Source organism: Neovison vison, chromosome 6 (assembly GCF_020171115.1).
Source record: "Neovison vison isolate M4711 chromosome 6, ASM_NN_V1, whole genome shotgun sequence".
NCBI classification, from domain to species: Eukaryota; Metazoa; Chordata; class Mammalia; order Carnivora; family Mustelidae; genus Neogale; species Neogale vison.
The window spans coordinates 30,760,998-30,783,694 of record NC_058096.1 but is presented as its reverse complement, the minus strand read 5'-3'; the positions used below and the strand labels follow the sequence as shown (position 1 = coordinate 30,783,694).

The window sequence follows — 22,697 nt, the reverse complement described above, 5'->3', positions numbered from 1 at the left end:
ATACTGGATAGCTCATCTCCTCGCACACACTCCTCTAAGGAACAAGTAGGCTGCCTCAACTCCTCACTCCTCCCCGAGGCAAATCTGGTTCCATCCTGACCTCCACAGCCACATGCAAGCCTCCTGCACGGTTTCCACATTCCTAGCGCGGGCGAATGAATCCCCAGTAAAACCTAAACCTCTTTGCAACGCATAAACAAAACATGTTTCGTATGGTTCCAGTCTTATATTGTTTATATTATTACATAATCGATTACTGAAATAGAATGGCTATGGATACCTTCGGCCCCACAATTCAGAGAAAAACACTTTTATTGAAGTAAATTACAGTGTCATTTAAAGTAAACTTATCAAGGTTTCAGATGAAGGAAGAGGGTGAATATATATTTTGAATTTAAATAGACTCAAATGATAATTTCCAATCAATATACACTGGTGTACTGTGGAGGAGCTAAAATCATTTTGAGGTTTTAAAATACAAATGGAAATAATCAGGAAATATAACAACAAACAGTATAAACAACAAAAAAAGTATGAATAGTATCAGAGCATACAGACTTAGAACAAAGAAAAAAAAGTATCTCTAAAAATTTCTATTAATTTTAAAGCTCAGGATGCCTTCTTTGCTTTTTAATTGTTTTAAGTACTCCAGGTTTCTTTTTACTATGAATCTTTGTTTTAGAAAATTAACCATTATGAGGGATGTAACTGGCCTTCATATGGATTTTTCTGCAAAACACAATATGGTGATAGAGGAAAAGAATGGTACTTTTATGTGTCAAGAGCAGCAAAACATGAAGATACTGAGAAATAACTTTTATTCTTAATTTTTCAGCACATCATTTACAAGTTTAGATTTTTTTCTTAGACCAAGGCACACGGAAACCTTAATCTATTATTTAATACAATTAATATTACAATATTTAAGCCGTGTACCATTAATTTATGACACAATGAAGTGTCACATATTTCCTAGCCTAACTCTTTTTAAAAAAGAGGCAAAAAATATTTATAAGAAGCTCATTTATGGTTTCTACATCAACAAATTACAAAGTCACAAAAAAGAAATTAAAAATAGATTCTCCCCCCCAACCATAGATTCCCCAACCCCTTTTCTCCAGTATTTAAGAGACAATAGTCCAGTTAAGAGTATTGGTGTGATGCAGTATTTGTATTTTTGGCTGAGGTGCCAGGATACAATCACACGGGTTCATGCACTTTCAAGAGAGAGAAAACAGAAACCAAAGGGGTTAGAAGAATCTGAGAAGTTAAAAGGGTGTTAAGTGTAGCAGAGAAAGATAGAGTTTTGATTCTATTTGCCAAAAGCACAGAGATGCACTTTTTACTTTCCAAACAAATTCCCCAGACACAGGCCACTGCAAGGGTGCCTAGATAACAGCAGTCACTGAGCCTCCTCTGAGAGAACCATTTCTGAGTTAATGATCACAAGTCAAGGACCAACAGCCCAAAACGAAAAGAGAAATGATACAGTGGGCTTTGCAATATAATGCTACGACAGATAAGAAAAAAAATCAAAGTGATTCAGTCAGTGATCACCGGAGAGTACGAAACCCTAGAACTGAGGAGAGTTTTGAAATACGTGAGAATTCTGTCCTGGTCTCTCCTACACACCTGTTTTCTGTATTTCTAAATGTCCGCTGAGCACCTATAGCTAAATCTTTGTCAGCTCTCTGAACAAACTCCCTCTCCAAACAAGCAACTCCTTTTTCTCATCTCCAGTTTCATTCTTAGGTGCCTGGTGATTTCCTTCTGGTCCCTTCTGTCTTTCTCATTGTCATCTGAAGTAGTTTTCTCATTTGTCACCTAATTTTGTTCCTCCCTTCAAAACCATTCAGTTTGCGAATGCCACATCTGGAGTCCAAGGTTAAGAATTTGAGCTCCTTCGGTATCTAGCCCAGCCTCTCTTTCCAGCCCTACACCCTCTTACAGCCCTTGTAGTCCCACTGCCGGCCCCACATATGTAGCATTATCTCTGGTCCCTTCGACACACCTCTGGATTGTCATTAACTCTACTGACCACTGCCCAACTTGAAAGTCCAAATCAATTTTCCTTTTATCACCTTGATTCCACCTCACCTTTAACCCTTAGGAAGAATCGATTTCTCTACTTGTGTTTTTCAAACAGTATGCATACAGTAGCATATCAGGTGTCTACAAACTATAGTTCATTGCATATGAATGTTTCTTATTCTAGACAGTGGAATTCTGGAAATGAGGGACTCTTACTCATTTTCATATTTCTTCTATGGGGGCTGTGCCCAGTAGAAATTCAGCAAATATCAGGCATATTGAATTCAATGTCTTTAATGTTTCTCATTATTCACCATAAATCCTATATGTAATTCTATCCCATGTGCCGTTTTCTAACAATGAACTTATTTTATTTACAGAAAAAATATATTCCTCAGAACTTGTAGAAAAATGTATTAAGTAGGAATATAATGTCAGTCAACTCTTGTTGACAACTTGGACAATAGCAAAAGAAGTGAGTTATTACCTGAAAGGGAAAACTAAAAAATTAATTAATATACATAGCTGTGCTTTGATACACTTGAGTATTAATATTTATCAATATCTTATTCAAAGTAAGATAATGATGTTATATGAAGTGGCGATTTGCTTTTTTTCCCTTGAGTTCTCCATCTACACTCAACCATGTATTTTAACGTACTTAGCCCATTTTTGTTCATTTTAATTCTTTCTCTGCTATAACCAGCCAAGAAATAATTGGTCTTTTTTTTTTTTTCTGTTCAAGTTGTCTTGCTGTGTGTTTTGAGCTTCAGTATTTATCATTATGACAAATACAGTCTCTGAACCTGAAAAAGTAGGAAAAATGCTTCACTACAGCAGCGTCACTAAAGAAATGTGATTTTATGACCTCTCTTAGCAGAGTTAGCTTGAGTTTCAAAAACACCATTTATCTCCTGTGGTAACGAGTCCTTCATATGCAGCTTGCAGATTTCAACCTACAAATTTGCCAATCCCTAAACAGACCAGCTACTTTGCTGCCTTTCTGTCTTTGCTCTGACTTTATTTCCACCGTTAATGTTCCTTGCCATGCCCTCAGAAATCTCAGTTATTCATGAAATTTTCTTTGGTGCTTTCTTTTTCCTTTCCATGGGAAGAGAGAGTAGCATGGAAGATATGGCTTTGGGTAGGTTTTGGTCAATATAGAAAGAACAACAGCTCTGTTTTCTTTGCTACTCCATGTAAGAGCTAAGAAACTAGAGAGATGACTTCAAAGTTGAAAAGATAAATGCTACACAGGCTTGGCCTTGGTGAGCATGAGGAAGTCACATTACCCCAACCTAAAGAGGGGCAAGTGCCCTCAGGTTAGTACAGTATTGTTTACCTTCAAAATGGAGGGCAAGAAGGAAACAGAAGAAGGCAATAAATTTTCTTTCTTCTTTGTCCCTCACTCTTTATTTTTGATAGCCCCTTTTCTCTATTTAAGTACGATCTACAGAATGGGGATACTGGTGGGGAATATTTTAAAAGAAAATTTGCAATATACCATGGAGAAAAAAGTATAGAACATATATTAAATTCCTTGCATGCTATAAAATTGTTACATTTGTTTAACAATCACTGATTTCACCTCTCTGTGGCTACTATTCTTGCTCTTTCTTTAGATTTAAGCATCAGGAATGATCTGACCATTTGTGGAAACCATTAAAATAAAAGAAGACAATGATAGGTAGGAAAGGAACACATTGATTCACGAATTAGAAAGTAAGCAAGAAAGTAAAAGGGTTTTACTTTCCTAGATGTAAATAGAAACATAAAAATTAAAATGAACACCAAGTGAATGAGTTCAGGTAGAGATTCTTTACAAATTATAAGCAATCCATACCAATTTGACATGTTATAGCCCCAAACATCATCAATACATATTTAAACATTTAATGAAAAATGAATTTATGTCACATAGCCAAATTTATTTGTGTTTACATTTTCAATCTTTGGAAATTTCTCAGGTTTAAAGTTGCTGAAAGGCCAAAAATATCTCAAATTTATTCAAGCTATTAAAGAAGAACTGCATATAGGACATTAAGTTGTTGCTCAAATGTTACTGAGCAGTAAAATACCATGATAAAATGGCATCTTGCTGTGTCTATATTACATCTTCAGCACTAAAATTAATTTATGATCAGTCATCAATTCATTTACATGTCGCTTTATGCTAAGTCCTTCCTTGCTGATAAATGCTTATCCTTAGATCCATTAAGCTAGAGTAAAGTCTGTGCTTTATAATATGACCCTGCTAATTGTTGCATTACCATTTTTATGAGATACAAAAACTGGCTGTCCCCCATTTTTTCAGCCAATATTTAATCCAGGAACTCTCCTTATTAAGTGCAATCAGTCTAAATATCTGTTAAATAAAATCTTCAGCTCTAAGTGTCTTTGGACAAATCAATCCAGATCTTGACCTCTGCTTAAACGTAGGAAAACATCTCTAATCTTTAGAAATCCTTCTTTCACTCAAACATATTAAATATGCAAGGATTCCACCTGCATTTCTCAGAGGGAAAGAATATGTAGTATATATGGAAAGCAAAATAAGTCATTACAAAATTTCTTCCTTGGGACATATGGCACCTGTTAACTTGTCCCACTCAGATAAAAATAGAATATATGTTATTACCCTTTTATCTGTTAAATTCTGAAGTATATGTTTAATTTCTTTTTAAATACGTCACAGCTGTTGAAGTAGCCTAAGAAAGTGATTTAATTATTTGTAGCCTTATCTCTGAAATTCCCCCAATTCTAAAATATTTTCCTTGAGTTTGTGCAACAAAAGCAAGGCATCAGGTCACACTGTTGAGTGGCCAATTCTCTAAAAGCTGTGTGGTCAAGGAAGGTGGTGAGGCTGCCAGGTTTTATTGTTTTCAAAAAAATCTGGTTTGGGAGTTCCAGTAAAAACCTTCAAGGACATAAAATCAAGAAAATATAAAGCCACGATTTCCTTTCAGCCATAATATTTATGTGGGGTCCAGCAGTTAAGGAAACTTTTATTCGTTTCACTTCATGGCACTCACTCTCCATTGTACTTTCTGTGATCAGTGAAGCAGTTAGAATCTTGGCACCAGGTACAGGCCATTTTCCCTCTGTCCTCTCTCACATTGCCTTCTGTTTCTTTTTTCCTGTGGTGGAGTCATTAAATTCAGGAAACACTTACCCTGGACTCCCATCATGGAAGATACAGAAAGAAGCCTTAACTCCCCTCCCTGTCCTGTTACCCCAAAATGGTGGATTTGGCATTAAGGAGGAAATATAGCAAGCATATTCCTGAAGACTGAAACACTCTGGGTGTTTACTTTCTAGCCCCAAACAGAGTGTGATGTGCTATAATCAAGATAGTTTTATACTTTATTATAACCAAATGGGTTAAATTATAGTATGAATTAAATTAAAAAGGAGATTTCCTATAAAAAGTGCTGCTACAGTTGATTTTTGTTAACATGAGTCACTATAACTGAATATAAACTAAATATAAGAAAATAAATAATAAAAGCTACATCTAAAAATTAAGATTTTTAAAATCTTGATCAAGCGTATAGAGAGTAAGGGCTAATGTTTCCAGAGATAAAACTGTATGTTGTATTTCTGTGCGGATATGTGTACATTTTTATTCATACGTGTATAAACACACATACGCATACACACAGAAAGGAAGACAGAGCAGAGAGATGAGAGAGAGACAGAGATCCATATGTTAAGTAATAGGCCAGGAAATCATTTTCTTCTTAAATATGTTAAATTCAGAGATTTAAAAAAAAAAAAAAAAGTTGGGCATATCCAGAGAAGGGATCATGATAATTTATCATAAGAGCGAGAACAATTGATTTTGAAAATTGTTCTGCCATTTATCACGTGGGTAACTTTAAAAATACTTTGAACTCCTCTGTGGCCCAATTTCCTTTTCTATAAAATGAGAACAAAAACAGGGTTGTGGCAGTTAATGAATTAATATATGTTAAAACTTTACAACAAGGATCTGCAGACTTTTCTATGAGGTGTCAGATACCTTATATTTGAGGCTTTGCTGTCTTTTTTGTTTTTGTTTGTTCCATATTTTCTTAGAATCCTTTAAAAATGTAGAAAATATTCTTAACCCATGAAGCCACAACAGAAAAGCTGGCCACTTCCTTGGATAGTGTCTTGTACCTACTAAGGGCTATATATGTGCAAGCTATTCTTCTTCTTCTTGATAGCATTATTATCATTATCATTATTATATTTAAATTCCTAGTCAACAGATAAGAAGGAATAGACATCTGATAAATGTTTGTTGTTGGTGGGGTGCGGGGGGACAGCGTCTGAATGGCTGAGTCGGTTAAGTGTCTGTCTTTGGCTCGGGTCATGATCCCAGGGTCTTGGGATCGAGTCCCGCATCAGACTCCCTGCTCAGGGGGGAGCCTGCTTCTTCCTCTGCTCCTCATCTGACTCCTGCCCTCTCAACACACACACTCTCCCTCTCTCAAATAAACAAATAAAATCTTTGAAAAAAAAGTTTGTGGTGGGAATAAATATAGTATAACAGGTTTGTAAATACATTTTCCACATTACTGAGTTTTGGAAACCAAATGTTGATTTCTCCCTAAAATCCATGTGTTGAAACCCTAATCCCTAATGTATAAGGAGGTGGGGTGTTTGGGGGGGGCAATTAGGTTTAGATGAGGCCATGGATGTGAGTTCATCACAATTGGATCAGTGACTTTACAAAAAGAAGCTAGGGCGCCTGGGTGGCTCAGTGAATTAAGCATCTGCCTTTGGCTCAGGTCATGATTCCAGGGTCCTGGGATTGAGCCTCATATGGGGCTCCCTGCTCAGTGGGGATCCTACATCTCCTTCTCCTTTTGCTGTTCGCCCTGCTTGTGCTCTATGGCTTTCTCACTCTCTCTCTCATCAAATAAATAAGTAAAATCTTGAAAAAGAGAGAGAGAAAGAGACAAGAGTTTGCTGTCTCTCTCTACCATGTAAGAACACAGCACAAAGATGGCTGTCTGCTAGCTAGAAAGAGGAACTCACTAGGAATCAAATCTCCTGGCACCTAGATCTTGGGACTTCCCAGCCTCCAGAACTGTAAGAAATAAATACTTGTTGTTTAAGCCACCCAGTCTACTGCCTTTTGTTATAGCAGCCCAGCCAGGCGAAGACATGAGATTATGGCATATGAAACTTTTTGTAGATATTTTCCTCTCTTCTTGCTTTTCCATTCATGACCCATTATTTCAAAATTAAAGAGGTCCATCACAAATTACTTTGTTGTTATGAAAATATTGGGAATTAATATAATTACTTTTTTATAAAGCTGGGTTGGGCACCTTATTAGCTGCTGATATTACTTAATGTGGTTAAGGCTGGAATGTAATATAGCAAGTAAAATCCTGAATACATAGGCTTATTAACCCATCTCTGTGTTATCATTGGACTGTCATTCTGGTTGGCTTTAGAGTTTCAAGGAATGGAATAGAACTGTTTGTTCCATTTAATAAAAATGGTTATTAGTTTCATGAAAGTGAAAATCTCTACCAGGCGATTTAAGTCAAAGTAAATGCCTGATTTCCTCATACCACAGACAAATTTAGAACCCCAAGTAATTTACAGTAAGATCAGAATCCTCTCTGTGGGCACTTACCATCTTAAAAACATAAAATGCCAATGGAAACAGTGTCTGTTTTATTGCCTACCTCATTTAGCACCATTAAGCTAGCTTTAAGTGTCTGAAGAAAACATAAACACGTTAGAATAATATACATCAGTATGTTGATTTCCAAAACATTTGGTTGGTACATACATTAACCTCGGGGCCATCTCCATGTACACGTACATGTGTGCATGTGCACACACACTCTAATACAGTTAAAATTCTATTTACACTCACACACACACACCCTTGCATACATTCACATGCAGATAAAACCACAAACCCTATCTATACTCTCTCACACACACATCTATACACTCACCCATGCTTCCTACGCACACATACTTTTTTGAGAAAACATATTTGCTCTTATTTTAATTTATATTTACTTACATTATACTTATATACTAGCAGACAAATTAAATCTTTGATCATACCTTTCCCACATAGTTATCACAGAGCCAAAAAAAAAAAAAAAAGGGAGAAGAAAAAAGTAAAGAGTTTGGCTTTTTTAAAGATTTGGCTACTTTTTGTAGAGTACAAGTTCTTTCACTGAGATGATGTATTATTCATAGGGTAAATTCATCATGTAATACATACTTAGAAACCCTGAGATTTTTATACACGGCAGTAATTAAGCAGTGAATTCAAGGAGGAAAACAGACTGTTTTCTTAGCAATAAAAGCTTCATTTGAAATGAACAGTATACTCACTACAAGGAGAGAGGCAGATTGGTTTTAACCACATTCACATTAAATACCCTAACATGTTACTAACAGGTGACCATGGAAACGTATGAAATGGCAGGCTTATAGATGTATTTATCACCTCTGACACTATATATTTAATAAAAGAACTAGATAGGTTATAACTGCCTTTTTTTGGTGTGTTATTATTGCAATTCTTACTGCATTCCTAATGGAAAAGAGTTCAGTATCATTAGTGAGATATGCAAAAATATGCAGAATTTTACCCTGAAGATTATGCTACAAATTCAGGCAAAGGGGCTTAACATAATAGTGCACTAATAAGTTAGCTCTCTGCATTCAAAGATTTAAACTTTTGCTCTGCCACCTTTAGTTGGATCAGGATTTGAAATCACAGCAGTATATCTGCAGTTCTTAAATCTTAATTAGCCTGGCAAGCATACAGCTCCCAGGTAAGGCGCAAAACAAACAAACAAAAATAGTGGACTCATGCATCACACATTGTGTTACTCAGGAAGGCATATAGAAGAAACATATAGGTCTTTATCCTTCTCTATCACTGCCATAAAGAAGTTTCCCTCAGTGCTGGCTGAACTCTAAGGCGTAGTGCGAGATCTATGTAAGTTGGGAGTGTTGGAGTACAAATGAATGAAATGAAACCGTGATAAATGCCTCCAAGGATGAAGATGATATTATCAAGAAGAAAACAGAAAAGGGCGATTTTCTGAGAAGACCCAATGCCAGGCAAAAGCAAGATCTACGCTTATGGTGATTATGTCTTTCTATCCTATAGGAGACATTTGTGCATGTGTGTCAAAGAAGGGGTACCTACTGGAATAAAAGATGAAATTTTTGTGTTTCTCCATATTCACTGTGTACATATTAGGATTCAGGTTTTTTCAACAAAATGGGATAAACTTAAATCCTTGGCAATATGTTGCAGTCCTGGGATCATCCTAGGAGAGCAGCAACTGCTACCGTTCACATGGTGAGCAAAGCAGAGGACGCCGAAGGAGTAAACAGCAAAAATAACTATATTTCTTGGAAGAGGAGCAATTATTGAATCCAAAGATATGAAATGCGTAAATGTATGGCTTATCTCACTATACATTTTCTCCATTCCAAAAATAATACCTTGTGCAACCTTAGAGAGGCTCATTCTGAAGACTTGCTTATTTTCATCAGTGAATGATTTTACAGAGTGAAATATTGAGAGGCGTCTTAAGATTGCATTCACTTTGTATGTAGCTCCTGATAAACAAAATATATCATTTTTAAAAGTCAAGGTTTTTTATGTAATAGACTTGGTTCCCCAGCAGAGTGAACTTTTCATGAAAGCCCTGGATATAATTGAGTTTTCTTTCATGTCTTTAAAGCTTTTTAAAATTCATGAATTTTCTTATCATTTTTGCAGCAAAGCAAAAGTATTTCCAAATCCTTTTTGAATTTTGTGTTTAATATTAACATATTTAAAATGTTATAGAAATAGCTGGAGTGGAATAAATCTTACATAAGAAAGTATTTGATTTCTGATGCATTTTAATGTTATAAATAGGTCAGTTATTCCTATTAAATCAGTTCCGTTACCTGTCACAGAGCTGTCTAGATTGTCCATACTGGATCCGGGTGTCTGCTCTAGTGCCCTCAGGGGCCGGGGAATTTCTAAAGCTTCCTCCTCATCGTCCGCATCATCATCTGGAACATCTGTTTCCAAATCGGAAATCAAGGCTCCGGACATATAACCTAATGGTGGAACCGGGGGCTGTGGAGGTTGATTATTGCTTTGAATGTGCCTAGAATTCAAATAGGGGAGAAAGAGAATTCATTAACATCCTACCAAATTAGAATTACACAGCATGTGATGGCGACTCATTCTGTCTTCTTGCTTTCTATTAACTAATTTTGGAGATTACAGTGCTTTCTTACATTTCAGCAGAGACAACGGGCTATGTATACATGGCTAGTCAACAAAACAACAACAGTATTGATTGTATACTCTTCCATTGGTATTTATAGGACAATACACAGAGAAAAATACAGATCCAACATTTTTGTGCAAATAAATCATCCAAAGGAGAATATGAGTATTTGCCACAAATAGCTGCTTAAAGCTTTTTTTTTTTGGTCCCCCCAAATATAATAATTTGGTTTACAGTTTAGTGTCAAAATTCTACTTGGCCTGTTTAATCTCTGTGAACTGCTACCCTTACAAAGAAAAAAATGTCACATGAAGGGTTAATACCAATAACCCCTCTCCCAGCCAGAAAGACAGTGCCTGTCTTTCAAGGCTTTCTTCCTACACATCCCCCTCCCCACCCATGAATCAAGCTGAGTGGTGTTATCTACTGTAACCCAGTTTAAAGTAGGAATGGCTCCTTTATGTTCTAGCTACTTATTTATGCCTCTGTTTTACCCACTAAAGTCTAAAACACCTCAAACGTGGAAGATTCATCTTAGCACTCTCTGTGTTTGCAACATGAGGTGTGTTAACACACCCTTTGCAATGCATATGTAACTTTAACCTCGACCTTGTGAAGTAGGCAGAACTTGTATTATTCCCTTTTTAGAATCTATTAAAGTGAAATTCCAGCTTAAGTCACTTATTTCAAATGGCATGGCTGGACACTAGGGTTCAGTTGATCCATTTTGCAACTACTTAAGAGTTTCTTCTAAATTATAAAGGCCATGATATATATGAAAGTCATTGTTATCAGTTACTGTCATTAAAGAGTGAATATACCACATGTACTAACACATTGTCTTTTTTTTTTTTTGCATCCATGCAAAGTATTTAAAAGACATAGGCTATTTAAGGCACATGTAAGTCAAGTGTTATGCATTTTTGAATTAAAGATACAAGATGATTTTTAACACTTGCATTTTGAGGGAAAATACTTCATTTTTCCAGAATTTCTTTAATATTCCTCTCCCAAGTGTATTTTTTTTAAGTTTATTTATTTGACAGACAGAGATCACAAGCATGCAGAGACACAGGCAGAGAGAGAGAGGAGGAAGCAGGCTCTCCGCTGAGCAGAGAGACCGATTGAGCAGAGCCCTCAATCCCAGGACTGTATCATGACCTGAACTGAAGGCAGAGGCTTTAACCCAGGCACCCCCCCAAGTGCATTCTTGATCTTGCAACCAACTCCAATGTAACAACATTCTACATCTTTCAATGTTAAAACAAAACAAAACAACCTCCCCCAAGATGTTAGTTCTGGGATCCCCATTTTTAATTTCACAGATCAGGCATCTGAAGTCCCAAGTCTTTATCTGACATTCATCATAGCTCATTCATGCAAAAATCAGAAAGTTTCTAAACTACTGGTACAGAAAATCTTGAATGTTGATAATGACATCTTGTAAATGCTGCCTCAAATTCTATTTGTGAATTAAGGATGGACTGAATCAAGTCATAAGCAAGAGAATACTAGGTGGTATTTATATACATGATTCATTTTTCTCTAATGGTGTGTACTTTTGTCCTGGAAAGAACCAAAGAAACTGACATTCTAGTTCTACAGCATTGCTGACAACTCTTGAATGGAACAAATACACATTAAGGTGTAAAATGGACTCCTCCAGATGAGCAGAAGTAGGAGATAAACTGAAATAAGAGGGTGCAAAACATTTGTAGATCTCTTGTAGTGACAAGCACTGTACTAAGCACTGCATGGGTCCATATGAACAGAATCCCTGGAGGTGGAGTGTGGGAATTAGCATTTTTAAAATGTTCCTCCTGTGATGCCAATGTGCACCTCAGAAGAGGAGGGCATTTTGTTCCTGAAGGGCGAGATCCTACAGGAGCACATATGGGCTCATAACTTCTACAAAGGAGGTCGCTAATGACACCCTGGAAAATTGTTGGGTTGAACAGAAACATACTCAGTGAAAGAAACAGGGTTTTCCCTACAGGTACCTGGAGCAGGTGAAGAACTTGTTTGTCCACTCATTTTGTAAAGATCTATGCAACACACACTGAAGGTGATGCTCTTTTAAGAGTGGCAAGATAGCAATAAAAAATTCAGGTGAAAACCTGAGCCCTTCTGAAGAATAAAAGCTCTAATACAGCTAGATACTGGACTATGTCCTGTATAAGAGCACACTCATTTAACTCTCTTTTTTTAAAAATGATTTTATTTTTAAGTCATCTCTACACCAAATGTGGGGCTAGAACTCACAACCTCAAGATTAAGAGTCCCATGCTCTACCAACTGAACTAAGTGGAACTCATTTAATTTTCACAAAAAACTGTGATGTGTAATAAAGAATTTACCTTGTCCAAAGAGAAGTTAGGCTTTTGCCATGTGCTCCAGGGAGGTAATCTCTCTCTAAGTTTTAGAATGTCCTATCTGATAGGAGTGTCTTTGTTCATCTGGAGACCTTAGGCTTCTCCAGAAAGTCTAACAATGTGATTTCTGATGGGGGCTTTCAGTCACATGGTGTCAGCTTGCCTTCTGGAGGGACTAGAGACTGAAGTCAGCTATGCAGATAACCAACCATGTCTATGTGACAAAGCTGCAAGAAAGACCATGAAACTCAAGGTTCGTATGAGTTTCCCTAGTTAGCAATACTCTATGCATATTGTCCTACATTGTTGCTGGGAAAGTAATGTTTTCTACAAATCCACTGGGAGAAGACCACTGGAAGTTCGAGCTTTGGAACTTTCCCGGATTCTGTCCTGTGCATCTCTTCTTTTAGAAGATTTTAATCTGTATCTTTTCTATATAAACCATAACTTTCAGTGTCATGGTATTCAGTGATTTCTATGGCTTCCTCTTGTTAATTCTTAGAGCGGAGGATGGTCTTGGAGACTCTGCTCTCACATTGTATATGAGCTAATTGGTATTAGGATCATCATTTTATAAATGGTAGAAGAACAGAAAGGTTGAGCAAGTTGCCCACTGTCATACAGATAGTAAGTAGGGGCGGTGGCAGTGGTTCCAACCACAACTGCACTCAGTCAAATACCAGATCAATCTGGAATATATAGGGGTGGCATTTAGGTATCACTACATTTTAAAATTATCCAGATGACTACAAAATGCATCAAATTTGAGAACACCTGAGCTAGAATCTGTGCCATAAATGACTAAGTACATGGTTATTATTAGTTAGCCTGAGGGAAATCCTTTGGCTCTTGAAGTAGTGGGCTTCAACTTAAATAGAGGTATTTTATTTTGCCTGATGCAAAATAATACTATTTAACAGTAGATTGTCTTTGGCCTTTGAAAAACATCAGATCATTGAGAAAAAAGATGTCTAGAAACGGTTCTAGGAAAAGAACCTATGTTTGTAATTCGCTTCATATGATTGGCCTGGTTTTAGTATCTCTTTGTGTATTTTGTTGTACTTTTAAAAGAAATAGTTCATTAACACTAAGAACAAGATCTATCTCATTATCAACTATCCAGTATCTAAAACTATCAAAAAGAAAAGGAAATTGTATTTCATAAAAATTTAACTTGAAGTGCATCCTGGAAATCAATAGAAGATAATCAGAGGTATGCCACTGAGATTTCAAGAGTCAGATTTAATCTGTCACTATTTGGGAGAAGAGAGAGCACATGAAAAAACTTGTATAAAATTGTGAGATCTTGTCCCACTTGTTTTCTTCCCATGCTTGCACAGGATACCCAAGTAGATTGCCATCTCTACCTTAGGAGAGGGTGTGAGTTGATTAGAAAGAAAAGAATTTGGGATTTGTAATTTATTCTAGTTGTTATTTTTTTAAGGCATCTACTATATTACTGGTGGGTTTTTTTTTCTGTCTCATTTAATTCAGCCCAAGTATCTTTTATTAACTGACACTGACCATATGTGATTTGCAGAAGCTTACATTTACATATTCACAACCACATACAGAATTAATCACAGGCACTTTGAAGAATCTAAAAGGAGTCTTTTATTATGGCTTTGGAAGTGAGTTCAAGGATAAGCTAAATGGAGCTAACCTGTAAATTAGAAAAGATTCTGGTGTAGCCAAAAGCAGTTTAGCCTGAAATTCAGCAGATCTGAAATTCTTGCCCCGGTTTACTCTTTAACCAGTTATATGACTTTGATCAAATTATTTAATGTAGCATCCCTCAGGCAGCTGTGACTGCCATGAACAATAAGCAAATAGTTAACTTGCAGAGCTCACAATCCTGCTAGACAGGAGTCTCCCTTGGCTTACAAATGTCCTAAATCTCACTAACAAAGACGATTAATAGCAGGATTGTGACATCCCACCAAAAAGTCTCCCAACTATCTTAATGTTAATGGCTGGTCTAAAGACAACATTGATCAAGCAGCAAGGGCAAGGCCTCCAGTAGGCCTCTGATATCCTGGCCCCTTATAGGCCCTCTTTAGCATATGAAAACTCCATTGAAACCTCCCTTCCCCTCACCTTCCCCCAACCACAGGGTACCCCCCTTACAACCCGGGGCAGCAGCTCTTCCTGCCCACGGGTCCTGTCCCCATGCTTTAATAAACCACCATTTTGCACCAAAAAAAGAAAAAAAAATTTAATGTATCCTAAACTAATTTCTTTATCCGGATGATTGAGTTGCACAAAAGTGCTTCTAACCCCCAGCTGTATAGTCCTATGAGAACTCCTTGTGAATGTATTGCAAAGGAACGTTTCCTCAATCCCTGTGCTGGGTCCCCTGACCTGACAAGAATATTTACCATGTTTGCTTGGCTATATCAAACTGATAGGCTCTTGTCAACTCATCCAGGTGAGCTTGCAGCATGGGCTGCATCTCTTCCCGGGGGGATGGAGTAAGAGTTGCAGTGGACTGCTGTCCAAAGGAAATAGCGGGAGAAGAAGCCACGCCTCGGACAGGAGGTGTTGGGACACGATCATCGTCTTCTTCCAGTTCATCTTCCATACCCTGGTGTAAGTATGTTTGTACCGGTAATGGCGGGCACCAGCTATCACTGTCATACCTAAAGTTTAATGAGAAAAAAAAAGCATATTGATACATAAACACGTAAACATCCACACAATGATACAGGCAATTCATAGCAACCACAATGGGAACAACAGCACCCTCTATGTTCTCTTAGTTGATTTCATCCTGATTTCAATTTGTTGGTGCTGCCACAGTAAATCACCTGGCTGTTATCTTAATTTCTAATTATAATGACATCTGCTATCTCAATATCTCAATTTATTCTTGGAAGATCTTATTAGCTAATTGTTACCCCACAGTTACAAAAGGCAATAACTTCCCAACAAAGTTACTCGCGTGGAAAACCCAAATTGCTAATTAAAGACAATTAATGAATTAATTTAGTGCTTGTAGATTTAACTACTTTCTTCTGCTGTTTATCCTTGTATACCAAACGGAACACGCCAAGATTGATTGTCAAACAAGTGTCTGAGAATTTAACTTACTCTTATTCTAGATCTATGCCAACCTTTCAGTCCATATGACATGTTAATCATTAAGATTTTATGTTACAAAATGTATTCAATGGCCCTTAGATGCTTTTAATTCTCTGATTTTCTCAGTGGAAACTCACAGCTCCTTGTATCTTGACATCTAAAATCTATAAAACAGAGGTTCAAAAGCCAGCCTAATAAAATATATATTAAAAAGGAAAATAATAATTTATAAAAGCAGTGTGCTTTTAAGGACTCTGGTCAGAGAATATAGAGAACTAATCCAAACAGTTTTCATTGTGACATAATATCTCTCAGTGGCATTTCTATTTACACCTTCTCCATATAGTATTATTTTCATTAATCAAAAAGATCCTTTTAAAGGGAGGTTTAAGGATAGGATAAACAATATTATTGAATGTAATTGTTCTATAAATTCCACTTCTTAAATATCTACTGAATCTCCTACTTCCCCTTTACTTCCATAATCACAGATCAGAATCATTCTGATGTGAACTAGCCCATTAGCTCTCCTAGTCTATTGTGATACCATCTTCATCTTTTTTATCCTATAGTCCATACAGACAAAGGGATTATATTTCTAAAATCTTAATTTCCATCACACATGTACTTTGAATTACTCAGTGGTTATCACTAATATAAGAAAAAGTTCAAATTCATTAGCAGGGCCTAAAAGACCCTTCCCCATCTGATCAGCCCATCTTTCTAGCTTAATTTCACACTATTTCCCCAACATCAGCCTACTGTGTATTTTTTTCTAAACTCTGGGTCTGTATATAACTATTCTCAGATCATCTGCCTGTGAGCTCCCGCTCTTCCTTTGATTCAGTTCAAATGCCAGCAGTTTTGTGAAGTCTTCTCTGCCTCCACCATATGGAATTGATTATAACTCTAAAATATGTACATTGTGGTACTCTCCATATTATATTTTTAAAAGATATTCTATTTATTTATTTGAAACAGAGGGAGAACTCAAAAGCAGGGGAAGTGGCAGGCAGAGGGAGAAGGAGAAGCAGGCTCCCCACCAAACAGGGAGCTCAATGCATGACTTGATCCCAGGATCCCAGGATCATGACCTGAGCTGAAAGCAGATGCTTAACTGACTGAGCCACCCAGGAGCCCCTACTGGGATTATTTGTTTCTGGTTTTTCCTACTGTTTTATGAGATCTTTAAATTCAAGAACTCTAATTCTCAACTTTGCATTTCCAGCACCAAATACAATTTCTAGTATATAGAAGATTTCATTAAAGGAATGAAAAATCAAATGACTATTATAAATACACACACACACACACACACACACACACACACAAGTGTATCCTCTCCCTTACAAATGCTAACTTGTAAATGTTCAGATGATTCTTGAATATTTTTACTGAAGTGTCTTTACTTACCTTGTCTAAAACTAAATTTATTTAAAAACCTATACACGGGTGTTTGTAGCAGCTTCATTCATAATTGCCAAAACTTGGCAGCAACTCAGATGTCCTTCGGTGGGTGAATGGATAAATGAACTGTGACAAAATTCACTGAAAGGCCAAATTCTAAGTTTTTCCAGATAATGGAATATTATTTAGCGCTAAAAATAAATGAACCATGAAGCCATGAAAAGAACTGGTGGAAACTTAAATGCACATTACTAAGTGAAAGACGTCAATCCGCAAAGTCTACATACTGTATAATTCCAAGTACATGACATTCTGGAAAAGGCAAGACTATGGAGACAGTAAAAAGATCAGTGATTGCCAGAAGTCAAAGGAAGGGAAGGATGAATAGGCAAAGCATGGAGGATTTTTATGACCAACTGCTCTATATGATATTATAATGGTAGATATGTGTCATTATAGATTGGTCCAAGCACATAGAATGTACACCAAGAATAAATCCTAATGGACTTTGTATGATGCTCATATATCAATGCAGGTTCATCAGTTTAACAGTGTATCACTTTATTGGGAAAGTAGATAGTGGCAGAGGCTCTGCACGTGTGGGGACAGGGAGTGTCTGGGAAATCTCTGTACTTTTTGTCAGTTTTGTAGTTAACCTAAAACTGATCTAAAAAATAAAGTCTATTTTAAAAAAAATCCTTGCGTTAATCACCCATTTATTCGACAACCCTGTATCAGAAAACTGCATCTATTTACAGAGCAGGCATCCAGTAGGGCAGACTGGTACCAAGCAATTAATCAGCAATAGCAGGTACTACAGGAATAGGGAGACGGTGGGCTGAAACTAGATCGGCAGTAGGGCAAGGCTATGCTGACTATAGGAAAAGGGGTTGTTCTAAAAGGTGGCCCAGAAAAAGAGAAAAGATCACAGTATTTGAATTTATTTATATATTTATTATTTATATATCAATTTAATAACTGATATATATAATATCAATATGACATAATAAATATGATATAATAAATATATCAATATAAATATCAATATATATTTATATTTATGTATCAATTTAATAACAACAAATAGAGTTGGGCACAGTTGAGGCAGGGGAGGTGACGATGTGCCAGATCACCTGGGGCCTCATCAGCCCTGAGAAGGACTGTAAGTGATGGATGGTCCCTGAGTGGTTTTTTACAGGGAATAAACCTCATCATCAGTAGCAGTGCTATTTTCCTCTCTTGTTGAGGCTACCTGAATAATCTACCTGGTGAGCTGTGAACTGAAGAGCGTGTTTCAGCAGCCTCGTACACTCTGATAGGGATAGCTCTGTCAAAATGTCTTCTATATTGTAGCGTAAGCGGGCCCACTTTAATTTGTTACAGATGACAGTTTTTTTATACTGGAAAATACCATTGGTTAAACTCATATTCCCATCAAATATGTAAGTACCAATCTGCCCTGAAAAAATACATTGCTCCAAAATTATGCCATTTTGATCTGTTTCATATGTTGGAGATCATAGTTAGATTTCGTTTGGGGGGGAAAAAAAGATTTTTTTGTGTACAAAGTTTGTCACCCGTGGTCCGATCTGGATTCAGTGCTTCCGATTTTTCCCATCCGCTAATCAATCCTTTATACCACATATAAACTCATCTACGGAAACATCAGAATTGTTTTAATCAAACATTCACTTCTGTTCATTCTCTTCTATGCACTAAATATGTCTAAGTGTCCACCTACCTTTTTTGATGGTTTTTCTCTGAACAAGAATTTTCTACTCAAAATAAATTGTTTTCTTCATCATTATAATAATCTTTTTCTTCTCTTTCTTCTCCTTCTCCTTCCCCCTCCCTCCTTGTCCCTGTCCCTGTCCTTCTCCTTCTTCTTCTTCTTTTTTCTTTTTTTTGATACTTTTCCATCATGGTCTATTGCTTGAAATTATTCAACTTATTTTGAATGAACTGTACTTCTCCAGTTTCATCTACCTTAATCTTACAAATCCTTCAAGCTACAGGCGATATTCCATATCTTTTATAAAGATTTTCCAGATGAGGCCAACTAGCACTGATATATTACTCTTCTGACTTGCACTGACATTTTTGCACATTCACTTGAAAATTTATTTTCCACTATGTTATGCCATTTCCAATGTTGGTTTCTTTAACTATTGTCTAATTTTTTTGAGAATTTAACCTTTCACATGCTAATAGTATCTTTTCCTCAAGTGGATTTATGCTACATTAAAATTATGACATTCAATTACTCTTGTCTAGCCACACTGGACATGATACTTTAAAAATAGTAGATGATAAGCCTATTTATTGATTTGGAATGAAAACACACAAACTGATTCATCAATAAGAATGTTTATGATTTTGATGACATGGCTAGAGGTAGAGAGTATAATGCAATGTGAACTAAGTCAGTCAGAGAAAGATAAATACCATATGATTTCAATCATACAAAACAAAGGAGCAAAGGGAGAAAAGAGAGAGAGACAAACCAAGACAGATTCTTAACTCTAGAGAACAAGCTGAGGTTACCAGAGGGGAGGCGGGTGGGGGGATGGGTGAAATAGGTGATGGGAAGTAAGGTGTGCCCTTGCTGTGATAAGCACTGGGTGTTTGTTGTATGGCAGTCCTAAGCAGACTGTGTTGACTGGAGGAGCCCAACGTGGGGCTTGCTCTCAAGACACTGAGAACCACGACGTTGAAATCATGACCTGAGCTGAAACCAAGAGTCAGATGCTTAACAGACTTAGCCACCCAGGCTATATTTTTTCTTGTCGTAACATAAAGACGACTGAAAATGCTCCTGATGCCAAACCAAAGGTCTTTTGGCCAACCATTCCTAGAAAAGCTTTTTTTGTTTTGTTTTGTTCTGTTTTTTGTTTTTATATTGTCAATGAAGTATGAGGCATCATATTATCTGTCTTGCCTGGTAAATAATGGGAAAGATGACAACAAATCAATGTTGCATGTGAACTAGCTAAAGGCCACATACAAATAGCGAATTACTAATAAAAATACAATACAGTTCAACACCGACAAAAGCTTGCCAATCTTTAAGTATAGCAAAAAAGCAAAGTGTCAGATTTCTATTGAATCCCTACTGAATTCTTACTAGCATCATATGATAATAATAAAAATACATTATATTTATAGCTAAGGATGAATACATTTTGATTCCTTTTTATCTGCTTTATGCCAGATAAAGCATATTCCTTTTTATCCTTTTTATCCTTTTATTCCTTTTTATCCTTTATGCCAAGAGAGGCATATGGATGAGAGAGAACATTTACTATTGTTGTTATAATATTGAATTAACAAATACTTTTCTATCTGGACAATGATTTGGTAACTTTTGGTATTTAGTTCTGTGGGGGGAAATGACCCCAGAAAGGCTTAGAAATAAATTTAATAATATTGAAAGTTTAGAAACAGTATTAAACATTGTAATAAAAAGTAAGAAACCATCTTTACAAGCTTGAGATTATTCTGGGCTAGGTATATTTCCAAAATTTATCCCTTTCCTCCATCCTACTGCCATTGCCTTATCTTATGGCCTTATCATTTTTCAAGCTATTGGCTATTCTGCTGCAGTATCCCAAATGTTATCCACCTGCCCTAGCCTCATGTACTCCAATTCATCATCTATATCCAAAGGTCAAAATCCCTATATGACAGACAAGACTTCACTGTTCGCCACAAGACACCTTTTCAGATTATCTCTAACTCTATGAATATTTCAAACCTCATACAGCAGGTACCGATTGCTGAAGGATACACATGAGCAATTAGAATGCAATGCAATGAGTACTACAGTAGAGTAGTAAGCTTAAGAAATAAAAAAATAAGGAAAGGCTGGTCACCTTAACTAGAATAAGATGGAGTTTTCAAGGAAGAATAGGGAGTATAAAGGAAAATGAATGGGGGCTATTCTTTTTTTCCTATCTTTCATTATATATATATATATATATATATATATTTGAGATTTTATTTATTTATTTGATAGACAGAGATCACAAGTAGGCAGAGAAGCAGGCAGAGGGTGGGGGCGGGGGAAGCAGGCTCCCTGCCAAACAGAGAGCCCAATGTGTGGGGCTCGATCCCAGGACCCTTAGATCATGACCTGAGCCGAAGGCAGAGGCTTTAATCCACTGATCCACCCAGGTGCCCCTATATATATATTTTTTTTAAAGATTTTATTTATTCATTTGAGAGAGAGAGAGACTGAGAGAGAGAGAGAGAGAGCATGAGAAGGGGGAGGGTCAGAGGGAGAAACAGACTCCCCAACCGAGCAGGGAGCCTGATGTGCAACTTGATCCCAGGACTCCAGGATCATGACCTGAGCTGAAGGCAGTCACCCAACGAACCAAGTCAGCCAGGAGCCCCTATATATTTATATATATATTTTCTTTCAGCTATGGAAATTTCTCTCCATCTGCACAGCAAATGGTGATATTAGCAACATTTTGTTGTAGTCCTTTGTTCATAATTTATTCTGGTACCTAGGCTGCTTTAGGTTAGGGACCATTGCTTGTCCTTTGTTTTTTCTGCCTCAAGCTCAGAGCTGGCATTCAACAGCTGGTTAGAACTCTGGGTGCTATTATTTGTGAACAAATGATTCAAGATTCACTTCAAAACTGAGCTTCTTTTCCTTTTTAAAAAATTTTTTATTTTTTTTAACATTTCTTTTCAGTGTCCCAGAATTCATTATTTATGCACCACACCAACTGAGCTTCTATAGGACTGTCCCAGCCTTACACCTGGCATAAATGGTTATCCTTTCCACAACACAAATTATTATTTTTTATATTTGCTCATCTAGGGCTTATCATATAAAATAGTGTGTGTGCGTACACAGTCTTATGTGTTTTCTGGTCTCTACCTACCATTCCTATGAACTAGATCTTCCTGAATAATTATGTATCTATTTCGTTCATCTCTGTTGCTTTTTTTCCTGGCACTGGGCATAGCATTTACTATGTACTTGAAAAAAATGTATGTTGGATAAGTTCTCTATTATGATATGCTAAAAACAGAAAGAAAAACTATATATCACCATAGGAAGTACAGTTGCAGAATCCTTGATTGCTACAATAAAAATAATCATAACTAAAAGGTGGTTTCTGAAGTTTTTTTTTGTTTGTATTTCAAGAGAGCCTTAAACCTATACAAGTTTCAAAACAAAGCATATAAACAATTCTACAGAAGAACTCATCTGTAAAATATTCAATGTTAGTTTCATGAATAGCACATTATAAAATAATCTAGGAAGTGTTAAAAAAATCCTTCCTTTCCTTTTTTTTAAACATGTATTTATTATTTATTTGAGAGAGAATGGGCGCAAGCACACACATGAGTGGGGGTGGAGGGCAGTGGTGCCAGGGAAGACTTAGAGAGAGGGAGATAATCTCCAGTAGACTCTCCTCTGGGCATGGAGCTTGATCTCACGACCCTGAGATCATGACCTGAGCTGAAATCAAGACTCAGACATTTAAGTGACTGAGCCTCCCAGTTGCCCCTTTTTTTT

The 22,697-nt window shown here is 36.6% G+C and overlaps 1 protein-coding gene across 20 annotated transcripts in view; it reads right to left on the bottom strand.

The window, feature by feature from the left end:
- The window catches only part of ROBO2 (roundabout guidance receptor 2), a 1,684,719-nt gene that overhangs the window by 14,073 nt on the left and 1,647,949 nt on the right, over positions 1-22,697 (bottom strand). For all 20 annotated transcript variants that reach the window (XM_044251123.1, XM_044251119.1, XM_044251120.1 and 17 more), the window contains 2 exons: positions 15,052-15,312; positions 9,970-10,175 (listed from right to left, as the gene is read on the bottom strand). In XM_044251123.1, coding sequence (XP_044107058.1) covers positions 9,970-10,175; positions 15,052-15,312 — 467 coding nt within the window. The remainder of the gene's footprint in view (positions 1-9,969; positions 10,176-15,051; positions 15,313-22,697) is intronic.